This window comes from Hakea prostrata, chromosome 6 (genome assembly GCF_041222555.1).
Source record: "Hakea prostrata isolate BN-2017 chromosome 6, UWA_Hpros_2, whole genome shotgun sequence".
NCBI lineage: Eukaryota > Viridiplantae > Streptophyta > Magnoliopsida > Proteales > Proteaceae > Hakea > Hakea prostrata.
In genome coordinates this window covers 28,646,789-28,670,005 of record NC_142605.1, presented here as the reverse complement: position 1 = coordinate 28,670,005, position 23,217 = coordinate 28,646,789, and the positions used below count along the sequence as shown (strand labels likewise).

Genomic DNA, 23,217 nt, shown 5'->3' with positions numbered 1-23,217 from the left:
CACATCACCAGCACAGGAATCATAGTTGTCAAGGTGTTTAATCCTCTAGGCGTCCAGGCCCTTCTACGGTTCTGGGTGTCCAGGTGTCGTCTATTCGCCTTGGTTTTCTAAACCCCCTTGGACGCCTTGAGCCCTTGACAACTATGATAGGAATGGCTTACAACACAAAGTACTCCCATAGCGATTCTCCACTGGGTGATCAACATTACCAAAAGGAGCTATTTTGTTATGAGCCACTGGTAGACCTAAAATTGTTCTAAACATTCAAATCCGTCCATCCAATGAAGAGACTCACATAGTTGCACCCTGAACCTCCACAGTGCAAGTCAATTGGAAAAAATAACTCTCTACCTTATCCTCCACAGAAGATCTGAAGATGCCTATTAACTTGACATCTCAGCTATCTGACTGCCCCAAACAATTTTGAACATCAGATATTGAAATCAAACCAATTAAAACACATACATTCTACTAGCGGCAACTGCTGCGACTAAGTTGAGCATTGGAGTTGAACTGATGATGAAACGGAGCTCCTGTGGCATCAGAGATTATGCTCTCATGATTGTTCCATGAATACTTCAAAAACCAGCAGTTCGACTTAATTGCAAAAGGCAAATGCAATACCTTGTGTGGAAGCTTTGAATACAGCAAAATAAACGACAGAACTGGGACAACGTAACTGAATATCCTCCTATCAAGAAACAGTCCAAACTGCAATAAAAGAAACCAATATCAACCAACAGATTATTGCTCTTTCTTCTGAATGATGAAGTTAGCCATGTGGTGACTTCTGGTCTTTGCAGAAAAATTGATGCAAATGCAATCACAGAAAATATCAGCAAGACTTACCACGAATAAAGGATATGCCACAAGCAAGGAGCGAGGAAGCGCAGACGTAAAGTACCAGTGAAACACATGCGTCTGAGAGCTCCATGTTAAAGATCACAAAAAACATCAGTTCATTACACCTCAATACAACAAAAGCAATAACTGAAGTTTTGATATGCCCATATAATACATCACAAATATAAGAGCCAAGTGGAAAGTTGGATTTGGCCAACTGATCGTCGATCAATTGTGCACAATGAATGAGCAGCATGTCAAATTTCAGACACAAAATTAATCAGATAGCCACCAATGGAACTAGCCATGCATGCATATCTGTGCACCCTCTTGTAGTGCCTAAATTCTAAAACCTTCTTTTGTCAGTTGGTGACCTCATTTCAGCAGAAACTTGATAATAGGCAGAAGCCCTTGGCATCTACCAAGCCACAAATTTGGGCCCCTCCATGGCAGAAATTTAGGTTGTCAGCTGAAGCATTTATTAGAATAGGTCACCCTGGATGATTTTGCTTATATGAAAGTTGCTAAATAAATGAATAGTCATCATAGTAAACAACCCCAACCCCCAATAAAAAGAAAATTAAAGGAGAGAAAAGAAAGTGGTTGGGGGGGGGGGGGGGGCGCTAGGAGTGGGAGCTAAACATTAAGTATATAAATTAATGCAATAAAACCATACTTTGGATGCCTCATGAGAGAAAAATAGTCGCTTAAAATCTTCCATTAGACACTGCTGCACTTTTTGAGTTTATGTAATACAGGTATTTTTAAGTATTGAGAACAAAGTACCTTGTATTTTGTTTTTACATTCTTATCTTTTACCTCCCTGGGCAGATGTATGCAGTTCCCAATATTTTATATTAGTGAATCTTATAGAGGAGAGTCATTCCAAGTTTTCAACTTTCCACAAGTTTGCACTAAATTATATCTTCTCTCATTCTCTTTCTCCCCTCCCCATCTTCTTCCTTGCTCCATTTCTCCTTTTAATTGGAGGACTCATTTGAAGAAGACTGGGGGTTGTGAAGAACAATTTCATGCAAAAAATTAAGGTGGGGGGGGGGGGGGGAACTGTTACCACTAGCAGCTTCTTATCTTGGTTGCTGGGTTCCAGTCATTCACCTCATTTATGGCATATGGGCTGTATCAGATGATGTTCTAGCTTGAAATGCATATGTGATTTGAGTTTCTTGAAGTTAAGCAGTCTGTCCTGTTGCTGAATTTATTTTTTCTTCCAATTATTTCGAAGGAGTGTGTGCTCCCAATTTATCTATGTTATCCAATCAATTTTTATATGTATAGTCTAACAACATTTGTTAAAGGTCAGTTGACCGATGGAAGTTCTGGTAAGTGATTGCTATTGTCCCCAGTTTGGTTGCATCTGTAAAATACATTATGCACTCATCTGAACATGAAAAAAACATGATACAGTCAAAATTATCAAAAAGTCTGTAGAATTGTAGATAATTAATCAATGGCTTTGTATACAGTAGAGATTTGTCTTTGTTATCCACTCAATTTTTATAGGTGTAGTCTAACACCATTTTTCAAAGGTCAGTTGACTGATGGAGGTTTTGACAACTGGTTGGGGTGCTTTAAACCCCTGTTAGGCTGCATTTGTAAAACACATTATGCTCTCATCTGAACATGAAAAAGAACATGAAAAAGAGCATGACAGTCAAAATTATCAAAAAGTATGCAGATAATCAATGGCTGAGGATTTCAAAAACTCATAACATGGATTATGGACTTCCACGTTATGCAAGCACAAGAAGTAATAACAATTTTGAATTTACATGAAGGATACACCCCACTGGGAACTCTTGTTTAGAACAGAATTAAACCACAAAACTTCAAATTCAGGCCAGACAAATCTCCGCCACATTATCGAATCAACCACTATTGTAAAACCTGAAACGTGTAGAAAGTACTAGCTGATATTAGAAACACAAACACCCAAAACTTAAAACTTAATTTCATGAAAAGAAATTTTAATATAAACTGTAAACACAATAAAAAGAATAATCCTTGAACATACTGGGAGAAACTGTTCACCAACCTATGCACAATAGAGCAGTGGAAACACAGGATTTTAACGCTTCCAAAAGGGATATTGACTTTGTCTGGGAAACCAAAATATAAAAAGAAGCAATATCTTGATGTAGGAAACAAAGAATGAGCTTAATACAAGAGAGAAGTAATACAATTATCAGAAGGAAATACAAAAAATGGCTGCCGCAAGCAAAAATATTCAAATGCAAGAGTTCTCTCATGCAACAGTTCAGTAATTTTGATGACAGTAGAGCATAGAAAGCCAAAAATAACTTTCTGCCATCAAATCCTGCTTCCAACAACGCCCTCCCCTCCCCAACAAGAGAAGATAGTTATTCTAGTCATTCTCTGAGTTTAAAGTGGCCAAGATCCTGAACTGCCACACTACATAACCAGTTAAATAACAGAGTGGATGTCATTACAAAGGTATAAGAGAGTGAAGTATGTGAAATTCAGGATGACAACAGTCCAGCTACAAAAAGCTCCATCTCTTAGTCCACAAAGCAGGTTTAGTGATAACATTATTTGTAGTTATCTGGTTGTTTGAATACCTTTTATAAGGTACTAATATTGGAACCCAATAAAAGGGCTGTCACCAGTAGTAATGTTAAATATTTGTTCTCTTTGTTACGGGGTAAGACATAATTTTCTGATTTTAAATTAGTACCACTATAAAGGTGGATGAGCTTCTAGTGGGTCCCTCTAGTTATGCTGATTAAATCTAGACATCATTTATTTGTCTAGTTTGATTAATAGTAAGTTACAGAATCTAATTTCTCTTACTCTCCAATTAACAGTGCACTTCTCTTTGAGGATCAAACTTCAAAAGAAAATAAATCCAACAATTTTGTATACTCTAGTGCTTGAGAGCTTTCTTGTTGCTACCATTCATTCTTTCTGAATTCTGATACTCATTTTATCATGCTGACATATTTCAGATTTAATCTGTTCTTTCAAGTACTGTAAGTTAAACGTTGATGATTGCCGGATTTTCTTGAATTGAAAACCAGATTGATTTTTAGTAAACCTATTAATTATGCAAGAATATATAATCCTGTGCATAATAAGTAAATCTGCTTCCAGAACTAATAATGGTTCTCTTTATTACAAAAGAATATCTATGGGATTTAAGGCTAATTCAGCATAATTAAGTCCGTCTTAAGTTCTGAAAAATGATCCCAAAACAAATGGCATGTAGCGTTAAATATTATACATACCAGCAAAAGTACTAGGCCTATTGGGCCAAGAAGTAACAGCATGTCGCATCTAAAGATTACTGTTGCACAAACCTGTTGGGGAATCAGAGATCATAGCATTACTTGAAGAAAGTTATAGAATACGATGAAGAAGAATATGTTTAAATACGCATTACAAATGACATCATGATCTACAACCAACACATACAGAAAAAGAGGCCACAACTCACGACCATTAATGCAATACACCAATGAAGCATTCTACCCAATGTCATCTCCCTAACCAGAAAATTGTTAAGGTAACAGAGACAATATATAAATTCACTGCACCAAAAAAGCCAGACAGAAAATCTTTCAACTTTTTCAAGACCACTACTTTTTTTCCGCTAAAAGGATCATTATATTAAGCGAAGAAGAAATATTAAAAATACATCAATTAATACCTTATAAGAAACCAACCTCCCTTACCCGCAACAACTGTTGCCCCCAATACACCCTTCCTCACTGGTTCCTACTCAGATTAGAAAACCACCAACTCATAAAACGAAATCTAGGACATCTAGAGGCATCCACATCAAGTTCATTAAGGATTGAAGCTGACCAAGGAATGTTAATATCAGAAGTTCCTGTCCTAGTCATAGTTGTCACGGCGACGAGGCGATGCGAGGCGGTTTTAGCTAGTTGGGGCGATGAGTCGACGAGGCGCCCTCCGAGGCGCTTTTGAGGCGGTCGAGGGGTTTTAAGTGAAATTTTTACTTTTTAGTGTACATCTCATACACTAATTCATTATAAACCTATCTTATATATAATAAAAAAAACTAATATTAGCCATTTAGCCTACCTCAAGTCATCCAACATACTACAAACCACACATAGTAGGTCCTAAATAAATTCCAAGTATCATACAACTTGGAGTAGGAATAGGATGCAATAACCAGATAGCATGTTTAGAGTATGAAAGATGTTGAATAACCTTTAAACAACGATAATCAAATACTACTTGGAGTAGGATAGGATGCAGTAATCAGATAGTAGGTTCAGAGTATGACATCAGAACAGTACATGAATAACAACCACGTGAAATCACAGAGAAGTAGCTATGTCACAGGAACCACAACAGAAACTTTAAGTGCAATTTGCAAGCCACAAAGAAGTAAATAATCAGTTAATAATCTCCAAACAGAAATTAAACAACGAGTAGCAACTTATAACATTGTTAAAACACAAAAGGAAAAAAAAATAGCATGCCGGCGACATACCGTCGCCTGAGATGGTGAACAAAATCACCGGAGGCCGCTGCAAAACGTTAATGAATTAATGTTACAAATGATCCCATGTATTCCGTGTAACATTTGTATAAGCATTCAGCCATTAGATTATTCCCAATTGGAATCTAATTTCCAATTTATTTTTGGCCTTTGATTTGGAATAAAAAATGGTGGTTTTTAAAAATCCCATAAGGTGGTCGCCTCAGGGTCTGAGGCGTCCGAGGCAAGCCCGAGGCGAAGCCTCAGAGCCTGAGGCGACCGCCTTATTGTCTCCAACTGAGGCGAGTATCGCCTCAGACCCTCTAATACCGCCAGGACGCCAAGGAGATTACAATGAATTAGCGTATCATGAAACTAATGGTAGCTTTACCATATAGATTACAACGAGAGGCCAGCATAATCCCTTTCCGAGTCAACAAGGCATCAATAGGTAGCCTATCATGAAAAAGTCTCCAACAGAAAACTTGTTGTCTAGGCTGCAAAGAAGTCTTCCAAATACTTTTAGCCCATTCCAAGTTGTTCTCCTTTTCTAAGATAGAAATCCCATGCCGATCGAAAACTAAACTCTCCCCCCACCGAACATTGCCAATGACAAACATCAACAAAACCAGCACACGGAAAAGATATAACATAATAAGAGAGATTACCTCTTGAAATTTGGCATTGTCCACTGACGGAAATCTCCACTCCCCTTGCTGTAAACAATCTGCAACAGTCAATATCAAATGACCCTCTAGATCTAGAGGAATACCAACATAGTCTGCAATGGTAAAATTCCCCAACCATCTGTCAAACCAGAAATTTATATTTTGACCATCTCCAACTGACCACCGTTCATTAGCTTGAACAAAACCCCAAACCTTCCTCAATCCCAACATCAAAGATGACAGTTGCCCATAAATCTTTAAATTTCCCCTTTTGTCCACCATCTGCCCCTTTAAAAAATGAGCAAAACCAGAGTGTTAATGTTTAATTGTCCAAGCCAACTTGCATAAGAAAGCAAAATTGACATCTTTTAATCTCCGAATACCCAAACCACCCTCACATTTTGGAGTACATAGTTTTGCCAAAGACACTGTAACCTTCTTCACAGCCTCTATACTCCCTATCCAAATGAAGTTATGCATCCAAGCCTCTACTTGAGAAATAATAGAGCTAGGCCACCAGTACACTGAAAAATTATGAATCGGCATGCTAGAAATAACTAAATGTACCAACTCCATTCTACCTGCCAAAGAAAACAGCTTTCCACACCACCCTTGTAGCCGATTCTTAATCTTGTCTAAAACTGACAGCGAATCGACACGAGTAACTCTTCCTTTAAAAATATCTACCCCCAGATATCGAGTAGGAAAGAGAGCAATTGGAATATTTAATATGTCCACAATTTTCTATTTTTGACTAGGAGGCACACATCCAAGAAAAATCTTACTCTTCTCCAAACTGATATGTTGACCCGAAAATTCTTGATACTTTGAAAAGAAAATTTTCAACTTTAACATAACATAAAGAAGCATTTGAAAAAATAAAAATATCATCAGCATACATCAGTACGGAAGGAACTTCTACTCCCCTGAGACCTGGCAAAGCTCTCAATCTACCAGCAGCTATCAAAGAATGAAGGCCCCTGCATAGTACCACTTCTGCAAGAAGAAAAAGAAGAGGAGATAAAGGGTCCCCTTGCCAAAGCCCTTTCTCAACTCCAAAGAATCCAATTGGTCCCCCATTCAATAAAACTGAGATTCTAGTAGACTGAAGCATCTCATGAATCCAACGAACCCATCTATTTCAAAATCCGAAAGCCTTCAAGACCAAGAATAAAAACTGCCATGATAGAGTATCATAAGCCTTCATAATATCAATCTTAATTCCCATCCCTCCCCCTCTAACAGAAGAATATAAAATATTTGTAAGTTCGGAAGCTACAACAATATTTTCAGAAATCATCTTACCTTTTTGGAAAGCTCCTTGCTCCTCAAAAATAAGCTTAGGCAAAAGAAGACTCAGCCGAGAAGCCATTATCTTTGACAATGCTTTGCAAAAAAAATTTCCCATACATAGAGGCCGAAATTTGTCCAGTGTAGCTACATTCTCCACCTTGGGAACTAAAGTAAGGAAATAATTATTTACCCCTTTTGAAAGTTTCCCTTTTTGAAAGAAGGATCGAACTGCAGCCCCAAAATCTGCTGAAGCAATATCCCAACATTTGCGAAAAAAACTTCCCGAAAAGCCATCTGGTCCTGGAGAACTGTCAGGATCTAGGTCCCATACCACTCCTTTGATCTCCTCATTGAAGGGCAAACCTTCAAGTAATGAACAATCATCATCCATCAACACTTTTAGAATCACAGACAACAACTCTGGGTGTCCCAAGGAGGAACCAGTTTTATGATAGTTTTCAAAGTAAGTCACCACATAATCCTGCAGTCCAACCGAACTTGATGTCCAAGTGTCATCCATTCTTCGCAAAGATTTAATAGAGTTTTTATTCCTTTTAGATTTAGTAGAGAGATGGAAAAATTTTGAATTCCTATCTCCCTCCCTCAACCACCAGACCTTTGCTTTCTGCTGAAGAAGAGAGTCCAGACGATCCATTGCTTGTACAAGTTTTGACTTCAAGGAAGCTTCTTGATCAAAATATTCATCTGTCATATCAAGTTGATCAATATTAGTTTGAAAGGATGCTAGATCTTTCTCCGCTTGCTGTACTTCAATAAAAAGATTAGTGATAAGCATGCAGTTACCATTATTTATTTGATTTAATTCCCCATACTTATTTAATTGAAGAGAGCTAATTGAGTATTTTTGTGTATTTTTCAGGAATAAGGTGATTTTAGATATTAGAGATAATATGGAGTAAAGTTGGCAAATATATTAGATATTGGTGGATTTTAAATCATGGCATTCAATGTTGCTGCCCAAGGAATCATGAAAAGTGAGATCTTAGTCAAATAAGAAACAGGTGGAGGTTTAAGGAACAAAATTGGTAATAAATCTGAAAATCGGATAAACAGACCTACCTTCAGTATTTTGGTCATATCTCTCTCGTATGAGCTTGGATTTCGGTGATTCAAGATGCTATGGAATGATTTTTTAAAATATCTACAACTTTCCAGTTTTGAGTTTTTCCAAAATCCGAAAGAATAAAGGTCAAATCGACGGGTAAAGAGAAGGGATTCATTAAGTGCGGGAGACATAAAAGAGAAGCCAGCCACATAGAAGAGGAGAAGACGGCGAATGCGGCTCTCATCTCTCTCATTGCTGAAGAAGAAGACCATATCTCTCTCTCTCTCTCTCTCTCTCTCTCTCTCTCTCTCTCTCTCTCTCTTTTCATCTTTATTTTTCTTATGAACTTTGTGATAATGAGTAGCTAGTTCCTTTTCTTTGGGATGTGGATGAACCATGCTTATTTCATTAATTTGATTGTTCTGTATCTTCTAGTTGATTGTGCTTGAGTTTGGCCAAGGATGTTCTATAGCTCAACAAACTAAGCGTGCCCAGCTTCCGCGAAGGACGATAGTCTTACGAAGATAGGGCATATCTAGGAAGACCATCCCTAATTTGCTTTGAAGTGTAGAGTTATATCGGTTAGGGAAAAGCATTGGGGATTCGAAATCCCAAAGATCTTCACATATTCATAGTTAACGTTTTTGCATTAATTAATAGATTTAGTTTAAATTTTGTTTTGTTTAATTCAATCTTAGTAACTTAGCCTTTTAGTTCCCCATAGTTCGACCCCGTACTTTCTGCTTGCTAGATTAGTATAGGATTTTATTTTTGATTGGTTAGCGACACGATCAATTAGGAAATGTCATTTTTGCCCATGCTTTAAGACGCTGCTTAACATTCTTCAATCTCTATGCTAGTACAAAAATGGGATCACCAACAACCGGTTCCACCCAAGCCAAACAAACCACCTCCAAAAAAGAATCGTCAGTCATCCAAAAATTATTGAACCTGAAAGGAGAGTTTACCGGTTTAACACCTTTATCAACAAAGACACAAATCGGAGAGTGATCTGACGAGTGTGTCGGAAGAGTGATCTGTTTAGAATCACCAAACAACTCTAACCATCTGGCATTGAAGAAACTTCTATCAAGGACCGAACGAACATTACCAACTTTGCGTTGGTTTGACCATGTAAATTTCCTACCCGAAGATGGAACTTCAAAAAGCTCATAAGCATCAATGGTAGCCTGAAAATCAGCTGCTGCACCCAGCTGGAATCTGTTTGAACCCCTCCTTTCAGACACCCGTAACATTGCATTAAAGTCCCCCATAACAAAAAATGGTAAGCTGGACAAAGGGAGAGCAATAAGATCCTCCCAAAGCCGTCTGCGATTAGATCTATCGCAACAAGCATGAACCACTGATAGACCAAATTGCACACCTTGCCACTTGAATTGAAGAGAGAGTTGTTGGTCAGATGAAGAGAGAACAGAGGGCCGCTGCAACTCTCTCTTCCAAAAGATCCAAAGATTTAGAACTTTCTCCTACCGAAAATTATACACAAAATTAGAAGAATTTGGCACTTACTAACATCCACTTTTGGTTCAGCGACACAAAAAATGTCTGGTTGATGAGTCATTAACAGCATTTTAAGGGCCCTCCTACCAGACGCATTACCAATGCCACGAATATTCCAAAAGAAAAGCTTCATATCAACAGTTACAAAGCATCACTTTCCTCTCCCAATGAGAGGCTTTTATTTACTGTAGAAACTTTCCCTAAAGTAGCATCTAACTTCTTGAATTCCTCTGCCAACAAACCCTTTTTACTTGTAGCCACTTTCTTCACTGAATAAGCCTTCTTTGAACGATCAGGCTTCCGATGAGGAGAGCCTTCATCCCTCATTGAGATACAAGACGAAGGAGGAGGAACAACTTCCAATTGCAGCGTTCCATCATTTTCAAATCTGGCCGAACTCTTCTAGGCCCCACTAGAGTCCAACGCATTCTCCCTAGTTGCCACGTCAGCCCCTAAGGAATTCTCTCTAAAATACCTTCCTTCCTTGGTCGAACCTCTTAGGGCCTATTTGGTTACATGAATCCAGATATTTCAAATCTCTGGATTCATGAATCTGAGAATTATATCCGTTTGGTTGTAAAAATCTCTAGATTCATGAAATCTAGAGATTCACCTTTTTACACTAAAAACGTGAATCTGTAGATTTATGGGTAAGGGGTGAAATCCAGAGATTTCAAAAAAGCTATATGTTTGCACATTCACAAAAATCATGTCGATCAAATAGTTTTTTAGGATGAATCCACAGATTTCATTCCACAACCAAACATCTAATTTTATAAATTATAACTCCATAGATTTAAAATCTATAGATTTGAAATCTCTAGATATTTGAAATCTCCAAACTCATGTAACCAAACAGGCCCTTAGTGCATTTACAGCATTGCGTCCCACCAATGAATCCCCCAAATTAAGGTTTTCAAGCTAAATAGAACTCTTATCCGCAGCATGAACTGTTTGAAAATCAAAATGCTTGGCCGAATCACACCCTTCATTCTTATCATTGGGTTCCACAAATGAATCCCCTAAAGTAGGGTTTTCAATTTGAATAGAAGTGTCACCCGCAACATGATCATTTTGAAATTCAAAATGCTTGGCCGAATAAAAGTAGCCCAATGGTATAAGAATTTTAGTTTCTCCAATCACTTTATTGAGTACACTAGTTATCTTATCCTTCTGACATGTAATAGTTCAACATTTAACGAACCAAATTAAATCTGGAAAATTCATTAGATAATTGGCAATATTGTTCAACCAAAATAAAAAAGGCTGGTGAGATGATGATGCAATCTATGATATTTGGTACATCTTTGGAATTCTCTAGGATGTGACGGAGGTGGGGTAGTGGAATGTGGTATAGATCATGACAAACATTGGTTCCAATTTCAAAAAGGCCAATGAGATGATGATGCAGTCTATGGATTGCAGATTATTTTGGACACCCTGTGCGGCCCATTGTATTGACCTCATGCTGAAGGACATTGAGAACATCCAAATTATGGAAAGCGTTGTGGACAGGGTTAGAAAGGTCATGAATTTTATATATAATCATGGCACACTATTTAGGTGACGAGGTAGGCATGTGGGGGTGACTTAGTGCGACCCGGTGTCACGAGGTTCACTATGAACTACATCGCATTGAAGGGTATCAACAAGAAGAGAACAGAGTTGAGATCCATGTTTGCATCTCAAGCTTGGTTTGATTGGACAGGATTCAAGACCCCGATTGGGCACACAGCACAAGGTATAGTACCATTAGATGATTTCTAGAGACAGGTGGTGATAGTGTTGAAGACTATGGAGCCTAATATAAATGTCCTACATATGGTGGACTCCTCTGTGAAGGGGCCCACTATGCCCCACCTATACGCAACAATCGAGGTCATGAGGGAGGCTGTATGCCACACAAATCCAAGAGGCTGCAAGCACTTTCTGGACATCATCAATGCTCGATGGATTGCATTACACATCCACCACATAAGGCTAGTAAGTAAATATGCAATTTATTAGTAATTCATTCATTCGATATTAATGAAAACATTATATCTAATTTAGAGTTTTTAAATTGTGCAGCCTACTGCCTTAACCCCAAATACCAGTACAACAATTGCTTGGGGCTAAAGACAGGGTTCATTTAGGCTGTGATGGCCGGGGTTGCGAAGTTGAAGCTAGAATTGATGCTTTAATCCTTGTGTAACAATAAGGTGAGATAATAGGGAATTAGGACTTAGAACTTGTATTTGAATTTTCAAAGAATTTAGCTAACCATTATTACCTTGTAGATCAATGTTGTCAGGGATGAATTCAGGTCCTTTGGAGCAGATGTTGCTGTGAAGGGGCAGGACAACACTGATATAAGTTAGATCAATAACTCTTATAGAATTATTACCTTTTACAAATTATTAGATTATCTATTAAGTAAAGTTATTACCTTTTACAAATTATTAGATTATCTATTAAGTAAAGTTATTACCTTTTACAAATTATTAGATTATCTATTAAGTAACAACTTAATGTTTTTGTCATAATGCAGATGAGTGGCAGGTTCTTTATGGCAGGAGTGCAAAGAACCTCAGGAAAGTGGCGATCAAGGTCCTCTCACAGACTTGCTCCACCTTTGAACGTACAAGGAACTGGAGCACCTTTAACTTCATCCACTCGAAAAGGCAGAACAGATTCCGATCGCAACGCCTAATGATCTTTTGTTCATCCACCATAACTTGAGATTGAAGATGCAACACATAAAGAGCCAGGTGGAGAGTGACGGGAAGCAGGAGACCATTGACATCAAGAATACCTTCCAAGTGGACTCAGATGATGAAGACACCGTCATTGATTGGGTGAGGGACAGGGATGAGTTGGTATCGGACCAACCAAGAGAGAGGCCTAACCAAAAGATTAAGGTTGACACATTCATAGCTGATGAGGGTTAGTTATGCACAAGAGGCAACCATAGTTGTCAAGGCGGCAAGGCGACCAAAGCAGTTGGCGCTCCGTTTTGGCAATTACGCGACAAAGTGGTGCCTAGGCGGCAATAAGGCGACTAAAGCAGTTGGATCAAAAATTTTCAATACAACTACTTTTAAACTGATAAATTTCTATTATAAGCTAAACAAACATTCAAGAATCACATACAATCCAGAAAGTAAAGAAAAGAAAAGAAATGAAGAAAAAAAAGAAGAAAAAAAGAAGAAGCAATCAAGAATCATAATTATGAAAAATTATCCAAAAAAGAACACAAACATAAGTTTATCTCATCAAGCATCATAACATATGACCATGAACTATATCAAATTATAAGTCTGAATGAAAATAGTAATTTTACATTTTTGCTTAACTCTATGAAAGTGTGATGCCAAATAAGTGCCTTGTCCATCTAATGATTCTTCAATTCCAAATTCTAAAATGACTAACTATTAAATTTGTATGTGGCAATATAGAATAAAATTCGATTAAAAAATTCAAGAAAAAAATATTATTACGTATAAACTATAAAATGTAAAAAAAGTGATCACTTTGGCATCTAGGTGGCAATAAAGCGCACAAGGCAACAAAGCGGCAGCGATTAGGTGAAAAAGCAGCTAAAAAGCTGCATGTCAATAAAGCGGCAGCAAATAAGGCGGTTGATAAAATCATAAAACCACCTAAGGCAGATGCTTTGAAAACCATGGAGGCAACTGTTGAAAAGGATTAGACAATGGCCCCACGCGAATGGTTGTCAAGGTGACAACGTGAGCAAAGCGGTTGGTTGCCTAGGTGATTAGGTGATAAAGCAGCACCTAGGCAGCAATGCAACAACCAAAGCAATTGGGGCATATTTTTTTCAATACAACTACTATTAAACTAATAGTTTTCTATTATAAGCTAAGCAAACATTCAAGAATCATAATTATGAAAGATTATCCAAAAAATAAACACAAATATAAGTTGATCTTATCAAACATCATAACATATGCATAAGAACTATATCATAATTACTAATGGAACGCATTATTCCGAATAATTCTCCATCTAATGGTACCCAAATTCGAAATAAATAACAATTATATTCGTATATGGTTGTAAAATTATTTGACCAAATTGTCTTTTACCCGATTTTTTCTAAGTAAATGAATAATTCTCGAATCCAAATCAAAATTAGATGTCCATTTTTTTTACTGAACATGATAAATTAATATATCACTTTATTCTGATTTTCAAATCATTCTCATTTAGTGATTTATTGATTCTCGAATCCAAAATGAATAACTATTAAATTCATATATGGCTTTCTAGAATAAAATTTGATGTTTAAAAGAATTTCAAAAAAGAAAAAAAATTATGTACAAAACGTCAAAAGTGACCGCTTTAGCGTCTAGGCAGCAATACGACGCACAAGGCGACAAAGCGGTAGTGCCTAGGTGATAAAGTGGCCATTCAAAAACCACCTAGCTTCCTATGCGAATGCTTTGACAATAATCCCCACGCGACAATAATTTTGTGCCTTCCACATACGTGCAAGATCTAGATGAGACCTTGGCTCCTACTTAGGCTCAACACGGGGATGATGGTGGTGGTGGTGGTGGTGATGACGATGACGATGATGATGATGATGACAATGGTCATTATGGTGGAGGAGGCCTTCTAGAGCATATGGTGGTTCCACTACCAGAGACACAACTGAGCCCTATTAGATTCACCGAGGAGTCACAATTCACGCATGCCACCTAAGATGAACACTATAGTGCCATACCTCATCATAGGGACACGGGCTCCACATATAGAGGTACTTACACCGAAAGGCCCCATGGTCAATTCCACCCACTAATTCAAAGGGACACTGACATGGTTAGCTTGGCAGACTTGATGGGATTGATGAGCTTGACTGATAGGGAGAGTGTGGGGCCTGCACCATACGAGGCTTATAAGCTTGGCTATGGATATGGATATCTAAGATATGGATATGAGGAAGCATATGGTGGAGCATATGCTAACTCATTTGCTAGTTCGAGTGCGTGTGGTGGGGCATAAGGTGGCTCATCTGCTAATTTAAGTGGTATGTCTACATATGAATACGGGGATAGATCAGGCGGATCATTTGTGGAGTCCACCTTTGGATATCATTCAGGGCCACCAGTAGTACAATACCCATACATGTACCAGTGGTAGACTAGTTGCGATGCCATAGAGAGATTCAGATGATATTGAAATTAAAACGAGCACTAGCCTCGCACGCAGCAACAGTCCTTACCTTTACCACACTTTCTATACGAGGGGTGGGCTATTTTATGCAGAGGATGCTACTTATGGAAGGGTTTGGATAACTATAGACATTCCATGACATGGATTAAGTATATCCACTACTCGCAAAGCTACTTAGATCACGGGATGGAGCCACTTCGCCACAGCAGCTATTATTAGGTTAGAGTAGGTTTGATGTGTATTGTAATTTGTAATTCATTCATATACTATTATGTTATACACTTATATTGTTTTAACCGTGTACTACTAGCTACTGGCTTCTACACTTGTACTTGACTATTTGTATATTGAGGTTTTTTTTTTTTTTTTGGGGCATTTTAATGAAGACCTTAGTGTTCTCTTGCATAATATCCATACTTACATTTGTTAAATTCATGTTCTAGACTTCCAGTTTCGCCCACATACAACTGAACATGTGCCAATCAAGAACACCACTTTGGGTTAGGTTTTGGACAAAAATAACACTCTTGGTGTGTTTATGGGCATCAAATTCAGCTGAACACCGTAAAGTAACCCAAAAAATACAAAAATTGGCACTCGAAATTAAAAGGAAAAAAATCCAAAATTTCGGTGACCTTTTGGAATTTCGGCCATCTCAGTACCTTATTGAGATGGCAAGTTGGACCATAATTTCAACCATGGTTCCAACATGATCAGCCAATCCGAAAGGGACAGTTCCACCATTAATTCAAGAGAATAGGGTCTCAAAAGATTCTAAAGGGTGTTCAATCTCTATTTGTTTTTCCACTTTGAGTATCCGTTCTACATTTAGAAAACTATTAAGTATTTACAGCTTCAACAGATTGTAGATTTGTGGGTTCTATTTATTACTTCTCTTGTTCACTTGTGGTTTTCAATTTGGGATTCCATTGTTCTCTTCTTGTTCACAAGTGGTAGCCAATTTGATCCCACCTAGGATTAGACCTTTACGGGTTCTACTCTTACATTAATCAGAGAAAGGATTAACAAATTCATTGAAATTACAGTCAATAATAAATTGTATTTATAAGCCAAATATGCATAGAACTAACTATGTCAAAATGCTATCAACCATGGTATATGCTTCTCTGCAGGATCTATTTGCAGTTAGAAAGAAAATGACAAACATAGAACAAGAGAGATGAGTAATTCGTGAATATATACCAGAGAGCTTAAGGTAGCATAGAATCTCCCCATGAGCCAAAAACCGTAAGCCAAATAGACTGCATGTAAATACAAAAGGATCATTTGGAACTGCCAGTAAGAAGCTATTATATAACATATAAGCGGCTCATGATGATTTATGCATATCCCCCATTGAAAGAGAACTAATCTATTTGGAAGTGGAAGCCATTCAACACCTAGAACCAGGAAAGTTGCACTGTCTTTGTTTTTTTCAATTGTGGAAAATATCGAAATGTTTTCAGCTACAATGGAAATTAAAAATGAAAAGAAACAACGCCCACCAGGACACATATATACCTTTGTTTAAGAGACCATTAAAATATCTAAAAGGACTCCTAAGCAATCTTGCTTTGGCGATGTTGTGTGTTGACATACATTGTTGCAGTCCTTAACTGCACAAGCTTTTGGATTAAGCAGGTGAAACTTGTTAATGGAGCAAGGATATTGGGTGCTTAATCATTGGCAAATACGTGGGGTTCGGGTGCTGTGCCCCATGCCTCAATGACACATCATCGGAACACCACATTGCCCATCCTCGTAACAGAAATAGGTTGCGTGCTCAGAATACCTCTCCAAGTGGGAGGCCTAGAAATTTTTTTAGCAAACCAGATAATGCATTATATATGGCACAAGACACAGAAATGTCATTAAGCATGAGTCTTATTCTTCTAATTTATTAATTTATTTATATGGGGAAAGGAAGTTTGTTGGGGATGGGGTGTTACCAGGGGACAAATACAGCCTCAAACTTTGGCAGTCTAAAAGTATAGGAATCTCACAGACGTACCAATTGCTGAACCAAGAAAATGGCCTTCGCATAGAAAATACTGTGAGGAATACAACCCCCTGCTAATAAATTCAGATATCCACAGTCAGAAATCAACCGTGACAGAGCAAGATACTCTGTCACATGGGGCAGCTTTTCACCACCTTTGCAACCAATTGACCTCCAATTGAGGTACCAAGTAGAAAGAATGGACCATGGTCAAGGTATTCAACGTAGCTGTCAACAGGATTAAAAGACACTACAAGGCTTTATTTCACTATATTTTGTGGTCAATTGGTATAGAATCTTCAAGGTACTCAAACTGGCTTTCACCACCCTTTGCAACCAAGCCTCTTAGCCGTTCTCAGATATGGAAAATCTTCTACCTGCAATGAAATCATTGAAGATGTGTTCTCCAGAGAATATATAGCTATTCCCTTCAAAAATTTCTTGGGCCTTATATTGTAGTATCAATTACACCTCTCACTAGACATCCCTAGTGTTCAATTTGAAATGAGATAACTACAGTGCCCACAACTTAAGAAGAAAATGAAAACCTAGAGAAGTAAAATCAATGCAACAGCTAAAAGAGACTGGTTAACAGGCTCAACATGCTAGCTAAGACAACAAAAGAAAATGACTTTACATTTTACCTCCAAAGCATGTCAGGCACATAAGGTGAATGACCAAGCATGCCTAGGAAGCCAATCAAAATTTACAACCAGCAACAGGATTTGGATGCATAATTATGGTCTCTTATAATATCTGCCGGGTAAATGAAGACTGAACACCCATAAAACTTCTAAATAAATCAAAGAAAAACATAAAAGAAAAAAGTTTTCAAATTTCAAGAGAATGTTTCACAAAATTTTACCCCCTGACCCATCTTTGAAATGAGAAACCAATTTAACATATTTCTAGACTTCAGAAAATTAAACGACAAATATAGCTGATCTACAAGCAAGAAGTCCATCCGCAATGACAAGCCACCTCATAGCATACAGCCATACATTCACCAACTTTCTCTTAATAGAGTTGAGTGTATCTTGGCTAACTAGTTAATCAACCATTTATTACCTAGAGCTAGGAGATGCTTTAACTAAACTGCTGTTCCACCAGGGAAAAAGAAAAATTCAAATGACAACCTTTCTTAGTGGAATCTGTATCCAAATTTTTGCCTTAGAATTAACCCAGAAGCCCTGCAAAGAATTTGGGATTTCAAGTCCTTTGGAACTACCGGACAATTGAATGCGGATAAGATGGAAATATGGCACAAGTAATAAGTGATCACCTAAAGCCAATGCTAGTATGTTAGGAAGAGGTCTTGAGCAATAGAACAGCACGTGAAACTGAGAAGCTGTTAACAACACCAAGAAGGCTTCAACTTGTGGACCAAACTTCCTTCTTACCTGCTCACACATAAAGGAGATCCAAATCAGTAGATTGGTTTGGAATCACTACAGTAATAGCAGAAAAAAATAAAACCAATGCTTCACAAAAAATATAGTACCTATTCTACCACACATTCTTCCCTTGACACTAAAACTAAGTAATGCAAAAAAGTAGAATATTGGCTCAGAAAATATTGTTGTTAGACCTATAACCTATCCAGATATGTCTAATTAATAGTTGTTACACTGTTTGTCTACAGGGTGTCAGGGACCTGAAATACATGCAGAGACTAGCAGCCTCCCAGTTCACAGATCTGGAAGCCACATATGCTTCACTAAGATCTAAACAGATTCATCCAATTCTTCTCCATCCTGCTAACCTCTTTTCAAACTTTTCAATAGCTAATACCAAAAGCCTCGACAATGTATAGGAGGAAAAGTATTCTTTATATGAAAACTCATCAAACACTAGGATACGAAAAAGAAAGACAGAAACATACCTGAATATGGAAAAAGCGCAACGTGGACAAGACAATGCAGCCTAACACCAAACGGACTAGACAAAAACAAAAACATAAATTAGACAAAAGCATCTCATACAACAGGTATGTAAGTGACACTGAACCAAATAAATCAAACAATGTTAGCAATAGCAAAAGAGAATAAGCCTCTGTATGTGATTGACAAGGTCTTTTGACTGTTGGAGACATGGCCTTCTTAGGTCATAGTGAAATCCAAGATCCCAAGTTTCTATCAGTATAGGATAAGCAGAAACAGCTTATATTCCCAAGACATTTGTGTTGACATTGGTAGATCAGTGATTAAACAGAGCTACTGTAACCCCCCTCCCCCCAAAAAAAAAAGAAAGCCAGAGGCCCAGAAGTAAATTAGAGGTCCAACGACAGGACTACTACTAAGCTTTGCACAGAGAAGCAATTTAGCATTTTCATACTAATGTATCTATTAATGCTCTTGGGAGCATGTCGAAGGAGGTCATGAAAACTAACCCACAAAAAGACCATAAAGCTTTGGCAGGTTTAAGAGATGAATTAGTAATATGACTGGCGAAGACAAGATTGCGACCAAGAAGGCACCTGCAGTTGAGACATCAGTGGTAGCAAGTTATTACAATAAAAATAAATTGATAATACTACAATAAAACCTGGCTCTTAAATTTAATTCCATATTTTAAGAAGATAAATAAGATCATTTAAGGCTAAGGTCCCTATTTCCTAGTCCTTTGATGCAATTGCACAGGTCCAGCATCCTGAACTATACCAAGGACTACATGCATAGATATGCAGAATTACTTCATATTAGGTCAGTAAAATTCTACCCTTGACTCTCTTAACTGGATATAATTGAAGTAAAAAATCATTTAAAGGTTTGTTCATATATATCAGGCTTATGTTTGAACGGGATTTCTTTGTGATGGATATTTTGATGGAAGGGATAAAGGAAACAGAAGTACAATTTATATTTTATTTTACGGGCTGCAGAGTTTAGTTTCTACTTTCATGCTTCTCACTAGAAGTAAGATTTCTTATGTCAGTCTTTTGTTCCCCCTTTTTGATTGCTTATGGATTAGCCACTTGGGAGGCTTTAGGTTAATTTGAGTTTCCATTTTGAAGTCCTACACCTAATTCCTAAACGACTGTAGAAGTAATAAGGAATTCATAGCTTATGACTACTAACAAGTATGGCTTTGGATAGAGGTAGTTGGAGAAAAGGGATCCATGTAGCCAACTTCATTTAGTTGGGATAAGGCCAAGTATGAGTTGAGTAGTATTTGAACACTATAAACAGGCACCCAAGCCTTTAGGAAACATGAAATTTTGAATAAAATTAAGAACTTATCTTTCTCAGTTACGATCCTATGGATACATGGGATGGGGAAGGATTCCCTCTATTGGAGGTGAATTCTCTTTGATGTATTTAGCAGATTGCCAAAACCATCCTAAAATGAATTCATTTGGATTTCGTGGGATGGAGTGCGCATGATCTATCGTGTTCAGCTTAATATTTCGTTTCTCCTGTCAACTTGGAGCAGACTGCTTGGGTCTTTCCCAAGTCCCCCTCTCGTGAGACAAGAGATGCAGTTTCTTAACTGTGATATGTTCTTTGCAAGTCCTCAAGGTTTCTTTCTTTTGTCCCACTCTGAATTGGCAAGTAGGATCAAACCAACAAACTCAAGGTTCCAAAAACAAGTTATTCGAGCAGGTAACCATCCAAGAACAGGAGGATTAAACAGAAAGGCTAAATTATCCAAGATGGACCATGGTCATAAGCTCATCAAGACAGCCCAACTTTTTGCCATGTGCAGATTAGATAAGACCTAAATTTTTTCATGGGTAGTAAGTTAGTAACACAGGTCCCAGCCTGTGGAGTTTCAGCCGTGGTAGGAAAACTCACTAGATCTGGCAGGATATCTCTATTTGTCCATTTGGCAAGATGAGATGATGTGCCAAACAACACAATGTGTTTAGCCTAGAGGGTCTCAGGTCTCAATCCTCGAGTTAATGATTGGATCATTATTCAAAACTATAAACATGTGAAACATATTAGAATTGTCTGGATATTAAACTTTGAGCATTAATCTATGAGCATACGATGTGTCCATCTTAAAGTTTCACTTCAGCATAGACATTTCCCACTTAGGGTCCTTGGTGGAGCTCACGTTTAAACTATTTTTTTTTTCATAAATCTGAAGTCACCGTTGTGTTCAGAAAAGCTAAAATGAGTTCAACAGCAAGTGTTAATCCCAAATGATCCCAAATACCCCTCAAGTTGGAGCCTCATGTTGGGGAAAAACTTTCCACTAACTCATTGAGATCTCAATCGCTTGAGCCAACTCTTTTTCTCAGTTGGCGAGATGGGCTTAGATCGAGATCTCAAAGAATGGTTTCTGACCAAAAGAGTCGCAGAGTGGCAAAACAAAGTTTGAAAATTTAGATACTAAATGAAGGTTCTTGCATATATATAGAAATGAAAAATACAAGGATGTGTTGCAATATAAAGGAGCATATTGATTGAATTAGGTCCAAAAATGTGATATCTGGCTAGCCAATCCTAGTCCTATTTATCCTATAGTCAGAATTGTCACATCATCCTATCAGGTGGCAAGTTGGTAATCACCCTGATAAGCTCACAGGGCAGCCTGTCTGACACCTTAATCACACACGATGCACAAGAAAGAAATTCATAAAAGACATCGTATACAGGACTTGTTATCACTCGGAGGAAACAGAGCTTACCAATGAAGGTTCGAGGAACCACCCCTGGGAATTCCAAGTGGTCATACTGTGACATAAGAACAGCAACAATTAATACTAGAAAGTCTAAGTGTCTAGCCTTCTCACCTCAAGTACCTTGGTGGAACCAAATCAGTCTACACAACAAAGCAAAATAAATAAATTTGAGAACTAACCTTCTCTAAGTGATGCCGATGGTAAAGTATGTCATGCATTGCCTCCACAAGTGATAGTTTCGACAGAAAAGATAAATGTTAGTTTTTTTTTCTTCTTTTAATACAAAAAATTAAAATTGTATTTATCCAACTAATTAATTTCGAAGTTTGATTGAAAGCAGCACCAAGTGTTTGCAGGTTTGCGTAAGAGAACTGAATCATAAAAACAAAAAATTCAAGAACGATGCTTCCCACCCAGTAAAACCATTAAACAAAAAGGTACCTGAACGTTGAAGCTTTCTTCAACCTTTGTAAATGGAGCCATGAAAACGTAAAAAGCAGCGATCGATCCCAATAACAAGTCCCATCCTATCAAAGACATTGAATCAGAAAGACTTCAACTAAAAATCATACAAGAAATTGGTTTCAAGACAATGAGGATAGAGAATTTAATCACCGTAAAGCTCGAGAAATTTCGAAGACTTATTATGTTTCATTGCTGCTAAATCTATAACCGCCAACGTTAGTCGTTAACCGAATGCAAAACCAGAGAGACAGAGAGAACAAGGGAGCACCGGAATTTCAAGTCTCCGGCTTTCAGAATCAGGAGAGTGAAGGTGCGGACTGCGGCGTAGGAAAAACGACGGATTCGGCACTTGAAATACAGAGACTGTACTTCTGACGTTGGATTAGAATATTTGGATGGCTTCTCAAAATAGTAAATGATCTACCGTTCATGGCATAGACCACACATTTGGGACATAAAAGTTTGGGGGTAATGCTAGAATCAGATGATCGTTGGAATGGAATAAGAGAAAAAAATTTATATCTACCAGTGTATCCATGAAATGGTAATGTTGTTCGATGGGTAATGACCAACATCTTTTATTAATGAAGACGTCATAAATTCAACTCTTGCTAATAGTATATCTATTATCTTCTTCTCTTATATGGAAAGGAAATTTTTTTTTTCTAAAATGGCATAAGTGGCAAAGGACATGTACCTCCAAATGTACATGACTATGTGTAAGAATAATAAGAAATAGTTATAAATAACTTCCCTGACAAATGTGAGATGTGGGGAAATTCAATTTGATTTTCCCTAATAGTCCTTCTCCATCTTTTTCAAAGTTAAGATAAAGTACCTTTAAAAAAAAATTTATTTAATTTTATTTCGATACTCTTTTTCTCATATGTATTTATACAACCCACACCCCCCTACTCTATAGGGGACAGAACTTGACTCTTGTGAAACAAGTGGCCAGGAAGTTTAGACCCGCACAATCTATCACTTGAGGCATAAGTTGAACAATTATTGGCTGCCAACTTTATCTGAATTGATAAGCATCCAAATTGGTTAGCAAAGGAAGAA

The 23,217-nt window shown here is 37.6% G+C and overlaps 1 protein-coding gene across 3 annotated transcripts in view; it reads right to left on the bottom strand.

Moving 5' to 3' along the window:
• ALG12 (homolog of asparagine-linked glycosylation 12) overlaps nt 1-22,484 on the bottom strand; it is a 33,135-nt gene extending 10,651 nt beyond the window's left edge. For 2 of the 3 annotated variants that reach the window (XM_089160065.1, XM_089160064.1), the window contains exons 1-14: nt 22,303-22,484; nt 22,129-22,214; nt 21,867-21,908; nt 21,694-21,739; nt 19,447-19,533; nt 18,940-18,995; nt 18,340-18,457; nt 16,262-16,320; nt 4,107-4,178; nt 2,897-2,960; nt 2,645-2,748; nt 850-921; nt 625-711; nt 466-533 (exon numbers count right to left, since the gene is read on the bottom strand). In XM_089160065.1, coding sequence (XP_089016191.1) covers nt 466-533; nt 625-711; nt 850-921; nt 2,645-2,748; nt 2,897-2,960; nt 4,107-4,178; nt 16,262-16,320; nt 18,340-18,457; nt 18,940-18,995; nt 19,447-19,533; nt 21,694-21,739; nt 21,867-21,908; nt 22,129-22,214; nt 22,303-22,342 — 1,001 coding nt within the window. In that variant the 5' untranslated portion in view covers nt 22,343-22,484. Of the gene's footprint in view, nt 1-465; nt 534-624; nt 712-849; nt 922-2,644; nt 2,749-2,896; nt 2,961-4,106; nt 4,179-6,000; nt 7,942-16,261; nt 16,321-18,339; nt 18,458-18,939; nt 18,996-19,446; nt 19,534-21,693; nt 21,740-21,866; nt 21,909-22,128; nt 22,215-22,302 lie in introns of those variants that run through there. The other variant, XM_089160067.1, reaches the window with a different exon arrangement.
• Between the last annotated feature and the right edge of the window lie 733 nt (nt 22,485-23,217).